Source organism: Erpetoichthys calabaricus, chromosome 2 (genome assembly GCF_900747795.2).
Source record: "Erpetoichthys calabaricus chromosome 2, fErpCal1.3, whole genome shotgun sequence".
NCBI classification, from domain to species: domain Eukaryota; kingdom Metazoa; phylum Chordata; class Cladistia; order Polypteriformes; family Polypteridae; genus Erpetoichthys; species Erpetoichthys calabaricus.
The window spans coordinates 29,229,174-29,249,112 of record NC_041395.2 but is presented as its reverse complement, the minus strand read 5'-3'; the positions used below and the strand labels follow the sequence as shown (position 1 = coordinate 29,249,112).

Genomic DNA, 19,939 nt, shown 5'->3' with positions numbered 1-19,939 from the left:
TTTTCAAAAGACATTAAAATATAAATAAATTGTATGCAGTTCAAATAGACAAAGGTATCATTTCACAGCTTTGGAAAAAGAACAGAGAAGCATTGCCCAGTCTTGGCATGTATGGCAAGAGGAGGAATGGTCAGTTGATTGGCATCAGTAGAATGTGCCAACAAGTTTTGAGTTTAACCTTACAGCTGAGCGACCAACCAGAGGTAGAATCGACTTGTTTGGGTTTTGACACATGCACCCAGAGGCGATGACTGAACATGTCCTGCATGGACTGCACGAGGAATACAAAGAGTTCTGTTCGACACTGTTTTTTTTTTTTTTTTAATCAGTGAGCTTTAGGCTTTCCTCCTTACCTCTCTGGTTTGGTTGTTTTGTTCATTATTTGAATACCTTTCAGTGTAAGGCAGATTTGATGTGTTTTTGATGCTATTTTTATACATCTGTATTTAATTTTATGTATGCTGTTTTTAGTAATTTCAAAGTAATTTCTTTTTTATCAATTATGGAAAACAGTGTTCTTGAAAAGCTTGTAAATGTCATTGAACGCACAGTTAATTGTCTTCTCATTGGTTTAATACTGTGTCCTACTATGCTACAGGTCCAAAGTTTTTTCAGTTTTTCTTCAGATTTATTCAGTTGAAATGCAATGAATGACCTAAAATGGTGAAAAGGTAAACAATAAACTCCCAGAGGTTTAAATTTAAAGTTTTGGTCAGCAAAAACTGAACAAAAGGAAATTTAAGAATATTACAAATGGGCCTTCTTCAGGGAGGAGCTACAGATGTTCCGCAGCAATTAAAGTAAATTAAGCCTTACAAGTTGAAGCAAAAAATTTGTTCTTCAACTTCTGATGATTACTTAAAATCCCTCTGTCTGTATTAAAGCAGAGTTGGAAAAGTCTGTGTTACTATACCCCCTGAAGTACTACTTGGACAATATTACACCTGAAACAACGTTGAAAGTTGTAATTTCCAATGGTAATGGCAAGAAAATGGAAGTTAACAAATTAAATTAGACAGAACATTATTACCCCTAGAAGTGTAGGCCTTTCATTTGAGAAATTGCAACAAAAAAATATCCAAGTGTCAGTGACTACAGTGGTGTCCTGCGCAATCCAAAGGCAACTGGAAAAAACTCAGATAGGAAGAGATCTGGCAGACCCAAAGTCACAACCCAGTTAGAAGACAGGGTCATGAGCTTGCATGACTGGTGACTCACAGCACAACAGCTTCAGGCACAGCTTAGCAGTGGGCGAAAAAAGCAAGTCTCAATTTCTGCTGTGAAGAGGAGACTTTGTGCTGCGGGTTTGACAGGGCAAGTGGCAGTAAGAAAACAATTCCTTATAGGACAAAATAGGGCCTTGAAATACTGACTGTGGACTACTGCAGTCTGCAAGACATTCTTATGGACTAATGAAACAAAATTTGAAATCTTTGGTTCATCATGCAGGGTGTTTGTATGCTGCTGAGTTGGTGAAAGGATGGTTCTTCAGTGTGTGACACCAGCTGTCAAACATTGAGGAGAAGGTGTGATGGTCTGGGATTCTTTGGCTGGAGTGACCTTGCAATGAGTGACTGGCATTCTGAATCAAAAGGGTTACCACAGTTTAACAGTTACATCAGCAGAAGGTAGCTACTTTTATTAATCAAAAAACAGAATAGAATTTTGTACACTTGATGATTCCTTATTTTTTTATTTGCCATTGTTTATTCATTCTATGCCTTTATTTCATGAATCATTAAGACATTAAACTGCTTGCATTTCCACAAAAACTAAGGTGTTCTAAAACTATTGATCTGTAGTGAATTTGATACATGTATTCATTTAAATCACATCAGTAACTTGCAGTATATATTGCTGATACTCAAAATATACTTGTAATCATTCTCTGAAAAATCAATCAGTTAAACTTTGTTGTATATGATGTCCTTCACGGAGACAAACCAGAATAAATTCTGTGGAAACTTCATTTAGTGAATAATTAATAATAAGGCAAATAAAAAACTGATGTTTGGTGGTTAACTCTGTTAGATAGTGTAGAGCATGAATTCATGTATTACATATATATGTATCTCAAATTCAAATTAAAAAACATAGTTAAAATAAATTAAAAAGCAAGAGAAATTTTATTGCCACTACAAAGTCAGTTGCATGGAATCTGATTTGGTAAAATAAGCATCAAAGTAAATCTACATACTAAGAATAACACTAATATGCATCAATTCCCTACAGCCTCCAAATATAAAATTCCCTAAAAGCCTCAAAGGCATATTTCAGCAGTCACTCCAGATGGGAGAAGTCCCTAATGGCTGGAAAGTTGCAAATGTAAGTCCAGTCTACAGAATCGAAACAAAATGGATCCTTCAAAAAAACTGACTAATGTGTTTTACTTTTATAACTCGTTGTTGCTTTGTGCTGTATGGTTGCTGGGATAGGCTCCAGTCCCCTTGTGACCCTACTCAGGATTAAGTGGGTATAGGATATGGTATAGGTATAATTCATCACTTTTTTTCAGCAGACAAACGTTCAATTTGCTATGCTATACTCATATCCCTCAGATTTAACCAGGTGTTTGCTATTTTTATAATATCATAAGCATATACAGTACAGCTTGTGGCAGGCGGCTGGTGTCCATGCCCAGCTGGGACGCCCCTGCACATTATATTCAGGGGGAGCAGCCCTGAACATTGCAATACCTCCCCCTGGACGCTAGATGGCCGCCCCCCTGGGGTGGAGCAGTGCTTCAGTTTCCCACAGGGCTCCCTAGGAATTGGAGTTGAGTGCAGCCCTGTTGGGGTCCTGCAGGCACCGCCAGGGGATGTTGTGTTTGGGATTCCTGAGCCCGTGTTGGCAACAGATTCATCACACCCGGAAGTGCAGCCGGAACTCAGTGATCAAACACCTGGAGAACTTCCGGGTGAACTATAAAAGGAGCCAGCAACCACCACTCAGGGGCCAGAGTCGGGTGGGAGGAGGACAAAGCTTGGTGAGGAGTGGTGGTGGAAGAAAAGAGTGTGGTATACTGGTGCTATACTGTTATTGGGACTGTGTTGTGGCTGGAGGGATTATGGGGAAGACGTGCCCTCCAGCTGAAGAAAAAAAAAAGTTTATTTTTATACATGCCTCCAGGTGAATCTGTGTCGGGTCGAGCGCAATATAGCGCCTTTTCTTACAAGCTACAATCAACTTCAACTTATTTATTTAATTCTAGACACTTCTAGAATTGATGTCTGCAATTTTTACTGTACTACTCATTTTATTTTGGCTAAGTAAAGAAATCATTACCTTTTATGTTTGTACTGGTTTAGTATCCCTAGTCCAAAATGCCTGGAACTAGAAGCATTGCAGATTTTGGAATATTTACATATACATAATAAGGTATCTTAGCGGCACCGTTGATGAAGTAGGGAAATGCAACCAAACTAGGTAAATGATGACACACGTGTATAATAATTCATATCACGAGCCGTTATTAGAATGTGTGTTGACATGAAAAACATAAACCTCAAAAATGATGACTGTATTTTTGTTCCCTTTTAAGAGGACCAGTGTTGCATATTTGCCCTGAACAGCTTTGTTGGTTTTCCATCAGTTTATATTGGCTACCTGTTTTCATTTTTCACAGAACTTGTCAACCAGTCAGGAATATCTCAGCCAAGCTTCCCTCCATCGTGACCACTGTGCGGCAAACCACAAACCAACTTATGAATTGCTACATTATATTTTCATTTGGTATGAGTGTACATGCTTTTAAAACATAACATGTTTTGTCAACATAAAAAGAAAATTTGCAAAAGTGTTCACTTTTCCTAATCGGAAAAATTTACTGCACTCATATTGCAATAATGGAACCTAGCAAGAATGAAGATTCAGTCTGTTGCAAGTTGAACACACACACATGAACACACCACATATGCTAGTGCCAACTTAGCATTACTAATCCACCTAACCTGCAGGACTTTGGATGGAAACCAGTGCACCTGGAGGAAACCCACACAGACACGAGGAGAATATGCAAACTCTAATCAGGGAGAGAGTGAGTGAGTCGATCGCTGGTCTACTTACTGGGAGGCAGCAATGCTACCACTGCACCAACATGTTCCTCTGAACATGATAATAATGATAATATCCATCCATCCATTCTCTTCCGCTTATCCGAGGTCGGGTCGCGGGGGCAGCAGCTTGAGCAGAGATGCCCAGACTTCCCTCTCCCCGGCCACTTCTTCTAGCTCTTCCGGGAGAATCCCGAGGCGTTCCCAGGCCAGCCGGGAGACATATTTGGATTCAAATACAAAACCTTAGCAAAGGTTATCTGATATTGAAAATGTGTTCCAGGCTCCCATATGCAAACAATAATTTAAGTATGCACCATATTGATAATAGTTTTGTATGGGAGAGTATTGGAGAATGTTAATTGCTTTAATATTATTTGTGATAATCATAAAATGAGAAACTACAAGAATTTCATAGATGTAACCTATAACTGTTCTTTTAACACGGCATGTTAAAGTGCCAGTATGTTTAGAAGCCTGTCTAGATGTATTATTCTATAACAATCTAGAAAGAATTCATAGAGATACATGATCCAGCCATTAGGGTCTAGTAAGTATAATATACAGTACATTACATATGGCGTCTTGCCGTAGTGCCTGTCCAAAAACTACATGTTACATTTTATTTTAATAGGGCAAATTTTGACCAAATGTGGAAAAGTCTAAAAAATGGAAACAGAATAGAGTGAGAACCAAAAAACAATTTGTGAAATAAACAGAAAAAAAAACATTTGAATATAGTTGAAGACACATAAGACAAATTAGTTCAGAACTAACCATAGGGATTATGAGTGCATGACTGCAATGGTTAAAAAAGGCAAAAATGTAAGAGATGACTGTTAGAGATTCTTTCGGTGTTTCAGTAGTTAGAAAATGATCAAGGAGAAGGTGAAGTATTTTAGGAACTGGGGTCAGATCAGGTTGGGGAGCATGCACTGGTTGTCGCACCCACCACACAACAAAACAGCTCGGGATCCCGTTTGGCAGCCCCCCCAGGTAGTACCCCCCCAAAATGACCATCTATCTGCAGCAGCCAGGTGTTATGTGGGCATCCCCTTGGCCTGGTCCAGCTGCTTGTGTCCTCAATAATGAGGATCCTGCAAGCCGAATCACCCTTGAGGAATTGCGCCACAGGGGTGAACTGGGGGATGAAGTAAAATTTACAGACAATGAAATAATGACTGCTCTAATTTTGCATTTGTCTATAATTTCCACTTGTGAAAAACTCCATAACCTCTTAGTAGTTTCAGGAACCATTAATTAAATACCCGGTGATTTGGAAATTGGAAAAAGAGAGTGAGAAATAGAGAGAGGTCCTGCGCTGGGTTGGCACCCTGCCCGGGATTGGTTCCTGCCTTGTGCCCTGTGTTGGCTGGGATTGGCTCCAGCAGACCCCCGTGACCCTGTGTTCGGATTCAGCGGGTTGGAAAATGGATGGATGGATGGAAATAGAGAGAGAATTTCTGCTTAGATTAAGAAGACTTAAATCAAATAGATCAGTGAGAAAATAAAACATTTATTCTGGGCTGCCTAAGCAAGTTAAGGAGCTTCAACCTCCCTTTGTTCACTCTTCTTTTGTCAAAGCCAATTGACCTCAACAAGTAGATTTAAGGACAGTGCCTGTCCACAAGCTGTGATATACATGAGATTCTTATACAGGATGAATATGTCTAAGTGTCTTTGTGATAACGTGGTTATTTGGGAGCTATTAGGGAATAATGACTACTGTTCTCATTTTATGCTGTTTGTATTTATGCTGTATTTGCTTCACCAGACCAAATTCCAAACTTTGTTACAGGAATAACATATTTAATAGAAAGACAAGCTGTCAGAGTGCCCCTTTTTATTACAGCGTTCTCAATGTTTTTTTTATACAGCGCTGCAGCAAAAGGCCTCTCTGTGAGTTTAATGGAGCGTTTGATAGAAAAGTATGGAGATAAAGTCGTTAAAATGCTGACTGTCCAGTATCGTATGAACCAGGCGATCATGAAGTGGGCTTCAGAAGAGATGTATGGAGGTCGACTAATCGCTCACTCATCTGTAGAGGCCCATCTACTTAAGTAAGTTGTCCTTTGCAAAATAACTTTTTCAGATCTGGTTTGCAGAAGTTGTTTCATGTTTACTTGTCCTGTTTTCTGTTTCCACTGCTAAGTGACCTGGGGCCTCATGCATAACGCCGTGCCTAGAATTCGCACTATAACATGACGTAAGCACAAAAGCCGAAATGTGCTTACGCACAGAAAAATCCAGATGCAGGAATCTGTGCGTTCGCCAACTTCCACATTCTTCTGCTACATAAATCTCGCTCAGCGTGGAAATAAACGCACATGCACGCGCTTGCTGTCCCGCCCCAACTCCCAGAATTACGCCTCTTTGAATATGCAAATCAATATAAATAGCCCTTAAGCCCAGCGTTCTGTGAAAAGGCAATGGCAAAAGTACGAGGAAAAATAGAAGAATTTCAGCGAATACCAAATGGAGGCAAAGAAAAACGTACTATTTGTTGGTTTAAACAGTTATATAAGCAACAAAAGGAAGTTGATCGAGTGACACAGCGTGTCGGAGAAACTCAAAAGCTCAAGTTCACAAAGTCGTACAGTGCCCGAAATAAAAAAGTTGTTACATATCAAAGTCGGCGTGAAAAGGCATCTCGTAGCCCAACTTCTGAGTGTCATATGAAAGCTTATTAGGGTAAAGAGAAAAAAAATAGGCACACAGTGGGGAAAAAAGCACGAAATGTCAACTTTAATCTCGAAATTTCCACTTTAATCACGTACTTTATTTTGTCATTAAAGTAGAACATCATAAACTTCATCTTAAAATCATTTAATTTACTAGTTTCTCAAATCCCATCGTAACTAAAGTAACACGTTAAATGCTTTGTTTTGTATTTGATCTTCTATGTGCTTTATGTGTGTGAATCACTATGTGCTTCCGGGCTTTCTCTTTCTCCAAAAGGACACAGAATCCATTACGTTCGTAATATTACGGCTCTCTGAGTAATTAAAATACTGAGAAGTATACGTGATATCATTTTCATGATCATATGAGTTAAAGCATGTTATTAGACATGGGAACACGGTGGCGCAGTGATTGTTCATGTCTTACAGCAAGATGCTTGCTGCACCATGCGCGACCTTCAATGAAATGCTTTATTACAGAAGTACTGTCTTTTTCAAATGTACTAACCCCCAATTCCTGTCCTTACTTTTCTTTCTCCAAATACCCAATTGCCACACAATCAGCTCTGTAATAGACGTTAAGCCATCTGTAAGCTTAGAACGGCGATTCTTCAAAACTTTTAAGGAACATCGAAAACAACGAATCCTCAAGCTCGCTAGCGCTGCGGCACCGTGTAGTTAAAGTTTTATCTGTGTAATATAATCAACATATTTTGCTGCATTTCATCTTAAAAATGATATCGTCATCATATGTAAATACGTGCTTTATAAAGTGGCTCAGGTTATGTAATGTTATAACTGTATCATAAGTACAATTACCTTACGGTAACTTGCAAGTACAAACAGTTCTACAAGGAGCACTTGAGCCGCCGTCGTGGATGTGGATCTAAGAAAGGGTAACCACACAGAAACAGTAGCACTGCTTTGACGCTGGGTGCCGCCAGTCTGCAAAACCTAACAGAGAACTTGCGTACGACAGGGTATGAGGTACCGTGGAAAAGTGCGTGGCTTTACGGCAAGTGTAGGTTTTATACATCGCGATTTGAACGCTGAAACGTTCTTACGCAACATTTCTGTATGTACGCACCGTTTATACATGAGACCCCTGGTCTGTAAGACTAAACTTGTGAACAGTGCAAATTACCTATTTAGTTCTGTATTATGATGAGTATATAGGTGATGTGATTTTGATTTTTAAAGATGTTGCAGTTAATCAGTCAAAGTGCTTACAAGACCACAAAATTGTTTTACAATCTACAGTAAAATCATCTAATGTAATAAACGAAGCTTACCAGTTTTTAAGGTAAATCGAAGAAAGAACAGAAGTACGTGCCTTACTTGGACAGGCTTGAACAGACAAGGTTATGTATATTCACAGATCTGGTAAGATTAGGTAGTGTAATATACTAAAGTCATACTCATCTTAAAGATGACTTAAGAAAATTTCAGCATGTCATCTATGGAAATATTTTCAATTACTTAGTCATCTGTCTTCGAGTTTGTTTGAACTACTTAAACAGCGCAACATATCAATACCATGGCAGTGGTAAATCAAGTTCAATCCTTCTCCACAATGTAGATGGAATATATTTTATCTTTCTGACTTAGTCAAATGGAAGTCAGAACCACACTGACTGAGTGTTAGTACAGTTGTCTTGGTACTGACTGAACAAGGTAACAGCTGTTTTGAAAGGAAATGGAATGGGGTAAAAAAAAAAAAAAAGTATAAACTAACCAAACTCAACTACAGGGAGATCAAAAAACTAGAAAACAAGTACAGTGCCCAATATCCATCATGGAGTGTATGAAGAGAATCAAAAATAAGAATATGCAGATAAACCGAGAAAAAACATAAGCCAAAAGTAATGGCCAAAAAAGGCAGAAAGGATCACAAACTTGGGCAAACCTAGAAGTGCACAACGCTGACTTTCTATATCAGTAATGAAGTCTTGTGTAGCACATTCCTAACCATTCTGCCTAATGGCAAGCCATCTTTAGAACAGCTGTTTGAAATTGGTGTCGCAAGAAAATATATAACAGAGTTTAAAAGGTATTAAATTGGGAAACAATTGCAACTCTCAGAACCTTATTTTTTGGGGTCAATGAAACCATATCTATATACTGTATAATTTAATGTTGACAGACTGATTGACTCACTTGCTCACTCAACAACAAAAAAAAATATTTCCAATTTAGTTAAAAAGCTGACATTTGGCAAGATTGTGCATCTAGCCCAGTAGGTATCTGCTAATAAAGGAAATTTCAATATATAAATATTTAGGAGGTTAAAAAAAACCTGCAATAAAAAAAATTAAATAACCCAAAATCTCAAAAATGCTTTCACAGATCTGGTTGAAATTTGATGTTACAGAAAAAAAAAATAAGTCAACAGATGTTTTTGCATTTGTCAATACATTTTTTATTTTTCGATATTTATTAATATGCTACATATATGCACTGCATTGTGCTGAGAACAGGCTTTATGCAAATGAAGCACTTGGCAGATGCGATTGACAGACCACATGAATAGCACCACTAGCCAATAGGGCAGATGGACAACTGAATAAGGGGAATTATCCTAGACGGGGGAAAAAAGAGACATGATTACGTTGTAAAATGGAAAGAGAAAGTTTGATAAAGCACAGTGAAGGTGCAAACCTTGTGCTGTTTTTATTTTTTGCATTTGACTACTGGCACTATTAAATGCGTGTCAGCTCTTATCTTGGTTTTCCGTTCTGCTCTGTCAGCCTCCAGCCCCCAGCTGCCACACTCAAAACTGCTGACCCTGAAAAAGAAGTCTTGCAGTAGAACATGTTTCTGAACGCATCTTTTGTGAAAATAAAAGTGAAAAAGAATTATACAGCATATGAATGTGGAATGTGAAAGAAAAATGGGATTATATAGAACGATACAATATATTAACGCATAACAAATTAAATAAGACATTTTTCTGCATTGTATTGGTGCCACTCCAGTTAGTGGCTTACAAACTTGAAGTGTTGAAATTGTTTTCAGGAAGAGATGAAGAAAATCCTGAGTAATTCTAATCCTTCCCTTGCCTCTTCCAATTAAAATTTTTGTTCACCTCAAAACTTCATGTCACAATGAGGCCATTCATCTTCTCAGTGTTGCTTTGTTAACTATCACTATTTAGCTGATATTTTTAAGTGTATTAATTTGTATGCTCCTTACAATATGTTACCTTTAAATGTTTTGGTAAGGTAAATAGGTTGCTTGGAGGGAAAATCAAAAGTGCTTGATCCATATTATTGCCTTTTATTTTTTCTAATGAAAGGAACAGCTACTGTATATGTTGTTTCTCAATACAGTGCACTTTTTAATGTGAGCAGTTATGTTATATAGCAGGCACTCCCTTTATTCTGCTTTGCTTGCAGTCTGTTCGTTTTAGGGCTGAATGATGATGCTGTTCTTGAAAGCATGGTGTTGTAAGTAATTCTACAAGCTTTAATATTGCATTTAAATTATTTCTGTCAAGTTGTTAGTTTTGTACAGTGAAAATAATATGTACTGTACCAATAAATCAATATTTATTTTATGTAACATTAGTAATAACAAGGACCATCTAAGGATCTATAAAGATAAACAAAATTACAGTGGGGACCTTGGAAGTATACATAATATATTTTTAAAAGTAAGTGACATAACAGACAAGGTAATGTAACTCAATGCATTAGTATATTTGGGGCCGAGATTTCATAACTGGAAGATGTTGTTATTTGGCACTTTGAAGGGCTGTATTTACAGTTTTGAACAATGTCCACTTAGTCTAATGTAATGGATTTGGACAGAGATTATCAAGTCAGCAACAAATATAGCTTTTCTGTTTGTGGGTGTTTGTGGCTTCTGTGTAAGGTAAGGGTCCATTGTATTATTTATTTATTTTTTTATTTTTTTACCAGAAGAACATAATTTGTTAGAAAGAATCAATCAATCAATCAATCAATCAGGTATTGCTGTTTCGTTTCTTGACACACTTCTGCTGAATGATTTGTTAGCTGAAATTAGTCCAAGTTAGTGTGTCAGAGAGAGGATGTGTAGAATTGTTCCAGAGAGTTTCACATAACTCACTCTGCCTTTTTAATTAGCTCGTTGATTCATTGGGCCTCTCTTGCAGTGATGTTACCAGCCCAGCACACCACAGTGTATAAGATCGCAATGGCCATCAAGACTTATAGAAGATGTGAAGGATGTCACTTCCCATTTAAAAGGAATTCACTCTCCTAGTGGAAAAAGGGCCTGCTCTGCCCTTTCTAATATAGTTACTCTGTGTGTGTTTTTGTGTGTATGTGTGTATATGTATATATATATATATATATATATATATATATATATATATATATATATATATATATATATATATATATATTCATTCATAGCATAGCATCCATTGTCTGAGTCCCGATCTGATTGTATGGGTGGTTACCTACCAGGTAACACATGTGGTAAAGTCAAATAATGCAAAGAGTACGCGACACGTGTTTCTCCCTTATTTGGGCTCATCAGGCGTACACACTCCACTGCACCCCTCGCGGGGATCGAACCTCGGACGTCAGCGTCAGAGACGAAGCCCCTTTACGCTGTGCCACAGCTTGTGGTTCATTTATTTGACAGCCTGGAGATCGGAGTAAGTACATTCATAGCATCCATTGTCTGAGTCCCGACCTGATTGTATGGGTGGTTACCTACCAGGTAACGCATGTGGTTGGTCTGCCAGTCGGCAAACATCCGCCACGGGTGCCCTCTCAGTTGTGAGAAGCAGATCATAGAATGTTACATAGTTTACTGTCAAATAATGTACAGTATATAGATACATATAGCTTTCTCTGTTTATGCACTTTATAATGTATACCTACTACACATGATATGGTTTTAAGGTAATGGATACATTTTCACTGCCATTGTCATTGTAAATTTGGTTACTGTTAAAATGTTACAAAGTTATCTTTTAATGTAATTATTGTGCTTGACAATTGCACAGATTGTGTTTGAATTTGTTTAAACTAATAATATATAAATATAGTATAAATAAACTAACACTATTAAAAGCTCTGCATTATTTACAATGAGAAATTCAATCAGTGTAAAAAATCAGCTTAATCTGTCTTGATATAAATCTTGCAGAGTATTCTGCCCACAAGAAAGAAATTGACAATAATGATTTACAAAATCCAGTGGCTTGTGTGACTGCAGTTAATGTATGAATGATACTGTATCTTCAAACAGACTGCTTAAGCCTGTTTTGCTCTCATTAAATATTGACACATTCATTTCCCTCAATGCACAACTTAATATTTATTCCCTGTCCAACATCCTGTTATTGAGTTCGTAGTAATGCTTCATCCTAAGTCTGACTTCATACTGAACAATTTTTAAGTTCTTTTGTGAGACTGCAGTCTCCTGATTTATATACTGTTCACTGTAAAATCATTAAAAAAAACTGCTACTACTTAAATAAAAGGAAAGTTTTTTAATACCTTTAATGCTACACAACTATGCTTCTATAATTATATTATAATTGTTAATTTTTCTATTTACTACAGGTGAAATTGAATTAAGTATATATTGCATTTTTGGTATTAAAATTGATTATAAATGAAACTGTGAGTCTGTTCATGTCAGTGCCTTCATTAAATGAATCCTGACTTGATGAAATATTCAGTGCCAGCAACAAAGATTCAAGGGCTACAGCTTGCAGTTTGACAGTGTGACACAACATTAATTTAAGTGTATAGTTATTAATATAAAGGCATGCATTAGAGTATTGGGATGCACACAGATCAAGAGGACGACAGGTCAGTAGCTCATATATTCATGAACTAAAACCATAGTACTTTTTTCTAAATATAAACTAGTGAATGAGTGCTACAGGTTAGTAATTTTTCTTATAAAACTACTGAAAAAGCTACTTGCTTAGTGCATGCTGTCCATTTTTTTTACGTTAATTCAGGTGCATCTCAATATCATCAAAAAATTAATTTATTTCAGTAATTCAAGAAATAAGCATTTTATTTCTTTTCATTTTGCTATTGTTGTTTATTTCTTTTCATATAGCTACTGAAAACCCAAAATTCAGTATCTCAGAAAATTATTGTAGACTCATGGTGACACACTCCACTCAGCTAATTAACCCAAACCACCTGCAAAGGTGTCTTGAGCCTTTAAATGGTCTCCCAGTCTGGTTCAGTAGGCCACACAATCAAGATGAAGACTACTGATTTGACAGTTGTCCATAAGACAGTTATTGACACCATCCACAAGGAGGGTAAGCCACAAAAGGTCATTGCTAAAGAAGCTGGCTGTTCACAGAGTGCTGTATCCAAGCATATTAATGGGAAGTTGAGTGGAAAGAAAAAATGTGGCAGAAAAAGGTGCACAAGCAACAGGGATAACCGCAGCCTTGAGAGGATTGTGAAGCAAAAGCATCCAGGACACGGGCTACAACTGTCACAGCATTCTTTGTGTCAAGCCACTCCTGAACCAGAGACAACGTTAGAAGCGCCTTACCTGGGCTAAGGAGAAAACGGACTGGACTGTTAACAGCTCAGTGGTCCAAAGTCCTCTTTTCAGATGAAAGTAAATTTTGCATTTCATTTGGAAATCAAGGTCTCAGAGTCTGTAGGAGGTATGGAGAGGCACATGATCCAAGTTTCTTGAGGTCCAGTGTGAAGTTTCCACAGTCAGTGATGATTTGGGGAGCCATGTCCCCTGCTGGTGTTGGTCTACTGTGTTTTATCAAATCTAAAGTCAGCACAGCCATCTACTAGTAAATTTTAGAGCACTTCATGCTTCCCTCTGCTGACAAGCTTTATGAAGATGCTGATTTCATTTTCCAGCAGGACTTGGCACCTGCCCACATTGCCAAAAGTACCAATACCTGGTTTAATGACCATGGTATCACTGTACTTGATTGGCCAGCAAACTCGCCTGACCTGTATTGTCAAGAGGAAAATGAGAGACACCAGACCCAACAATGCAGACGAGTTGAAGGCTGCTATCAAAGCATCCTGGGCTTCCATAACACCTCAGCAGTGCCACAGGCTGATTGCCTCCATGCCACGCTGCACTGATGCATTAATTCATGCAAAAGGAGCCCTGACCAAGTATTGAGCGCGTACATGGGCAGACTTTTCAGTAGGCTAACACTTCTATATTAAAAATTATTTTTTTATTGGTCTTACGTAATATTATAATTTTCTGATACAGTAATCCTTCCTCCATCGCAGGGGTTGCGTTCCAGAGCCACCCGCGAAATAAGAAAATCCGCGAAGTAGAAACCATATGTTTATATGGTTATTTTTATATTGTCATGCTTGGGTCACAGATTTGCGCAGAAACACAGGAGGTTGTAGAGAGACAGGAACGTTATTCAAACACTACAAACAAACATTTGTCTCTTTTTCAAAAGTTTAAACTGTGCTCCATGACAAGACAGAGATGACAGTTCCGTCTCACAATTAAAAGAATGCAAACATATCTTCCTCTTCAAGTCAGGAGCAGATGTCAGAGAGATAGAGAAAATAAGCAAACAAATCAATAGGGCTTTTTGCTTTTAAGTATGCGAAGCACCGCGGCACAAAGCTGTTGAAGGCGGCAGCTCACACCCCCTCTGTCAGGAGCAGGAAGAGAGAGAGAGAGACAGAGTTTGTTTTTCAGTCAAAAATCAATACGTGCCCTTCGAGCTTTTAAGTATGTGAAGCACCGTGCAGCATGTCATTTCAGGAAGCAGCTGCACAAAAAATAGCAACGTGAAGATAATCTTTCAGCATTTTTAGACGAGCGTCCGTATCGTCTAGGTGTGCGAACAGCCCCCCTGCTCAATCCCCCTACGTCAGGATCAGAGAAAGTCAGTGCAAGAGAGACAGAAAGTAAGCCGGGTAGCTTCTCAGCCATCTGCCAATACCGTCCCTTGTATGAAATCAACTGGGCAAACCAACTGAGGAAGCATGTACCAGAAATTAAAAGACCCATTGTCCGCAGAAATCCGCAAACCAGCAAAAAATCCGTGATATATATTTAAATATGCTTACATATAAAATCCGCGATGGAGTGAAGCCGCGAAAGGCGAAGCGCGATATAGCGAGGGATTACTGTACTGAATTTTGAGTTTTCATTACCTGTAGGCCATAATCAGCAAAATGAAAAAATAAACGCTTGAAATATATCACTGTGTGTGTAATGAATCTATATAATATATGAGTTTCGCTGTTTGAATTGCATTACTGAAATAAATTAACTTCTCAATGATATTGAGATGCACCAGTACGGTATGACAAGCCATGACCGTGCCCTGTCCTATCATCTTTCTTTCACTTGTTGCAGAGGAAACTTTCAACTGCATGAATTGGGCATTTATTGGTGGTTGAGGATTTGATGAGATTTGGTTTCAAATTAGTTAATATGATTGTCTATTGTTTGCTGTCTATTACTGTGTCTTCAAAGGTACCAGACTTATTCTTTTTCTTTAACCTTTTAATATTTCTCTTGAAGATGTTTCCATTGCCCACTATAATTTGGATCTGATCATTGTTATGTCTAAATATGACATTCATAAAATTTCATAATAAGTGTACAACATCTTGTTTTTTCTTGATAGTTTCTGTCTAGTTCATATATGGATGTCTATAACTATGAAACAAACTGGTCCAACTTCAACCTTCTTTCATCAAACCATTTCTGTCAACAATCTTTTCTTTGTCCCATTTTGAAACAAATTTACAATTTACGACTTGATTTTTTTCACTATAGTGCAAAACATTGCTTTCTTCAACCATTGAAGCATTCTGAGAGTTCTATAGAATTCACCTTCCTTTTGATCCTGTTTTATGCTATCATTACATTCTTGATGTTGGAAAATATTAAAATGAACTTTGATTCAGATTTTCAGTTTTTTAAGTGCCATGCTTCCCTCTCAAATACTTGTCAGAGGATCTTTCATCTCCCATTTCCTCTGCAATGTAAAAAGATGCCCTGGCAGGCTGAATGCTGAGGTGTCCTTACCAAATTTAGAATTATTTAATTGTATGTATGCCTACACCCGATCTAGAGTTGGGATGTCCCACCCTGTAACTTCCCTTCCTGCCTCCCATTTGTATCTTAATTTGTTCCACCACACCCTGCACTTTCTCTTTCTCCTTTCTTTTAAACTGAACTTCTAAGTTTGTCAATTTTGGTTCATCTTATTCCATGTGCTGTCTGAGACATAGTGTTGGGTTGAGAGTATCTACCATTTCTAGTAAGGTCCTGTGAATTACTGAAATCTCCATATCATTTCCATCTTGGATCTATCAGGGTATCAACACATTTGAAGATATTTCGGATGATTCAGAACTCTTAATATTCCAGTCTCTGTAATTCAGGTTCTGTATTTTCCTCCTGTAGTTTCTTTATTTACATCCTTCTGAGGTCACTGTTTAAAATGTGACATTTTTCTAAGGTCTCCTCTTTTCGTTTGCACTGTAGGTTTGTGGTACTTTGTATCCCCTTATACTGTAAAACCAATTTCTGCTTTTATGTCCCCTTACACAATGCTTTATATGCTTAATCTGGAGTGCTTTATCCTCCTGCATATTCCTAGAATTTTATTTTTAAATATAGCGCACTCTCCTCCAAGCCTTCTAATTTGCAGCCCATTTAGTTTAAATTATACATTATTTATATCTAACACTCTGGTAATGCTATGTTGTAAGACTGGCTAACTTCCCATAATGTCACGCAGTAACATGGCCAGTGCTAAATTAACTCCAATAGTGTTAAAATATATGTACTGTACACTTAAAGTATTCATTTAACACTAGCAATTTTATTGTGCGCTAAATTATTCTGGTACTTTACTGAATTAGTTCCCTAGTCTCTTCATCTGGTTCCTATTCTCTGATTGTCTTACTTCCATCCTGTCTTTTGATATCCCTTTTGACATCATGTCTTTCTTTTCCTAGATTTCTCTTGCTCTATTTATTATTTGTACAAAACATAAACTCTTCTCATTGTGCCATGTTTGCTTTAGTTTCTTGCTGACAATTCTCTCTTTGTGTTTTATTTTTTTTCTTTTTTGGTCATTTAGTTCCAACTTCAGTATGTGCTTATGTGCTGTTTAGTTGTTCTGGAATTAGGTCACTTGGATTGTCAGCATTTAGGGGGTTCTTCTATTTCATTTTTTCTGCTGATTTTCAGTTTTGTGGCCTTGCTTCTTTACTACACATTTAGGGCTGAACTAAACAGCAGGTGTAGAAGGGATTTTAGACCCTACACTGCAAAAGTCTGTCATGGAAAAGTGTGGGTGTCAGTTAATGTCTTATTGGCAGTTTGTAAGAATAAAAGAAGAGATACTATAGAAATTAACAGATACTGATGCAGCTATAAAATATCAGAGTTCTAATTATTAAACATGAAAGCTAAGACAGATATGAAGTCTGGTTTTCTTTCTGAATTTTATTGGCATCATTTGAGAAAAAGGCCTGTCCACTCTTAACCTGTAAAAAAGTTAGTTGAGTATGCTACCAAACACCTCCATTAAATAAATGCAGGATATAACCTGAATGTATCTTTTAACATAAGTACCGTGCAGCTTGGCAGGTGTCAAAAGTTTTAGTTCAGAGTGATTTTTTATATATGACAGTTCAGAACACCTCCATTAACCTGAAATGATACAATGGTACACAGTAAACTGCCAGAAGTTTAAAAAAAAAGTTTAGGTCACCAAAACCTGAAAAATATTGTAATTTTTAAACCTATACAAAAAAGGCCTTTTTCAGGGAACCAGTTTGTCTGCAGCAATGGAAGTTAGTTACCGTAGATACTCGTGTATTAGTCGATCTCGCAGATAAGTCGAGTATATTTTTTAAGCCGAAAATTACGAAATTTGTTATGACCCGCATATAAGTTGAGGGTAAAACAAATTATAAATAATTATAATTATGGCAATCGTTCACATCTTCCGTTGGCGCTTGGGCACGGCCTCTGAAGCAGTAGCAGGAGCAGATCGATTTGGAGCCATAACGAAGGGCTTAACTATGCACAAAGATAAACACAAAAGAGCACAAAAGTTAGCTCTTTACACAGCGAAACACATTGATGCTGAATGAGCGAGACGAGACTTCCTGGTTAATGCAGCGGAATCGAATTTGGTGCTCCGTCGCTGAGCCAATCAGCACACAGGAACTTAACTGCTTGCTCTAATTGGGTAGCTTCTCAGCCATCCGCCAATAGCGTCCCTTGTATGAAATCAACTGGGCAAACCAACTGAGGAAGCATGTACCAGAAGTAAAAAGACCCATTGCTGGCTTATAATCATTAAATTGTGTTGCCCCGTGGATAAGTCGACCCTGTTTTTTGAATGAATTTTAAGGCATAAATTTTTCGACTAATACGCGAGTATCTACGGTAAGCCTTGCAAGCTCATGTAAAAAATTCCTACAGGTTTTCCAGCTTTTGTTGATTACTTACAAACTCTCTGCCTGTATAAAAGCAGTAATGGAAGAAACTATGTTGCTACACTATGTGAAGCATTATTTGAACAATGTTGTACTGCAGGAAGTAGTATACTGCTATCATAATGGCAACAAATATGCAATTAACAATGGAAGATCAACAGACATTATAACCCATGAAAATTATAGGTCCTTTCTTCAGAGAAATTACAAAGAAAGTGAAAGGTGTCATTGAGTACAGTTTACCATGCAATCAAAAGGAAATTGGAGGAAACTCTGGCAGGTTCAAAGTAACAACACAGTCAGAAGACAAAGCTTGTGTGATAAGTGCCTCATTTTTAACTGCGAAGATAAAACTTTGAGATGTAGGTTTGACAGGCTGAGTGTCAAGAAGAAAGTTACTGTTAAAATGGGCAAAAGTTTTAGAACACCCAAATTCTATTCTGTTTTTATAGACAGTCACACCTTTGTACTTGTTCACTGGACCTGAACTGCTTAAATTTCAATAAAACTAAAAAGTGGGGGTGCTCTAAGACCTTTTACCAGTAGTGTACTGTTTACCCTAACTAGGTTTCCTAACAACATTTAGGAAAATCGTTCATTCACTAACAACGTTACAGCTTATTCCTCTTGTCATGATAGGGATTTGCCTGGAGTTAGTACCATAGAAGAGACTAGCCTTCCCCTGCTGCTTATTGACACAGCTGGCTGCGGGCTTTTTGAGCAGGACGTTGAAGATGAGCAATCCAAAGGCAATCAAGGTGACATTTTTGCTTTATTTTTACTGATTAAACTATGGATACATTATTTTATAAATAACTAGTTGAACCTTTTTTTTTTAATTAAGAAAGCTAGGTTACAAAGATGTTTAGTCTGTTTGAAGCCCAAACTCTAATTTTTCCAAAGTCTTGCAAGATATACCTAAATGGTAGGAGTCAGATGTCAAGGCAGGCCCAGTAGATTTTGTACTGTACTCAGGAGGATCTGATGTTTCATAGTGTTGAATGCTGAAAAGTGTATAATAAATAGATGAACTGTGAAAGCTATTTGTTATTGTTTGTTATCTCTTTTGAATTTGAACTTAATTTTCAGGCAGTATAGTTGCTATGAATATTTGTTGGTGTTACAGAGGCATATACCATAGAAAAACAACATAATACAAACAACAATACATGGTACATAACATTATCACAACATATAATAGTGGCAAATTACAATTCTTAAAGGTCACACACAGAGATTTATATTTTCTTATTTCTTCTACACAGTAGTCATTCTTCATAGGCTAATTTACAGTACATATTCACCATACATGATATTAAAAATGTAAAGCAGCAGATAAGATCTTCAGAACCAACCTCTAAAGCAATTTGTGAGTAAATACAGTTAAAAACGGAGAGAGGCGATGTTAAGTGAAGTGATCTGACCCCAAAGAGAAATTAGGCATTGTGATAACAGTGTATAGTGTTTCCCTTTGCAATCCCTACTATGTATCATCTGTGTTTACTTCAGTAATGTTCTTCATAACATAAGCACATAAGATATCAGTTTGGTTGACTAAACTACTGGTAGTAGGAGAAAGTAGAATATCTAGAAAAATGACTGAGTCCTGGAATAGACCTGAAAAGCTGAATAGCAAACAATGTTGTGTGAATTCTTTTTTTTATTGCTTAATATTTTAAGTATGTTGATCTGATGTATTAGGGATCATTTGAATGTGCATGCATGCAACGTTTTAAAGACATCTGAGTTTTAATGT

General features: G+C 37.3%; 1 protein-coding gene across 1 annotated transcript in view; it reads left to right on the top strand.

Moving 5' to 3' along the window:
- ighmbp2 (immunoglobulin mu DNA binding protein 2) overlaps positions 1 to 19,939 on the top strand; it is an 80,032-nt gene that overhangs the window by 40,886 nt on the left and 19,207 nt on the right. Inside the window, exons 10-11 of the mRNA XM_028793532.2 lie at positions 5,930 to 6,112; positions 18,823 to 18,941. Coding sequence (XP_028649365.1) covers positions 5,930 to 6,112; positions 18,823 to 18,941 — 302 coding nt within the window. The remainder of the gene's footprint in view (positions 1 to 5,929; positions 6,113 to 18,822; positions 18,942 to 19,939) is intronic.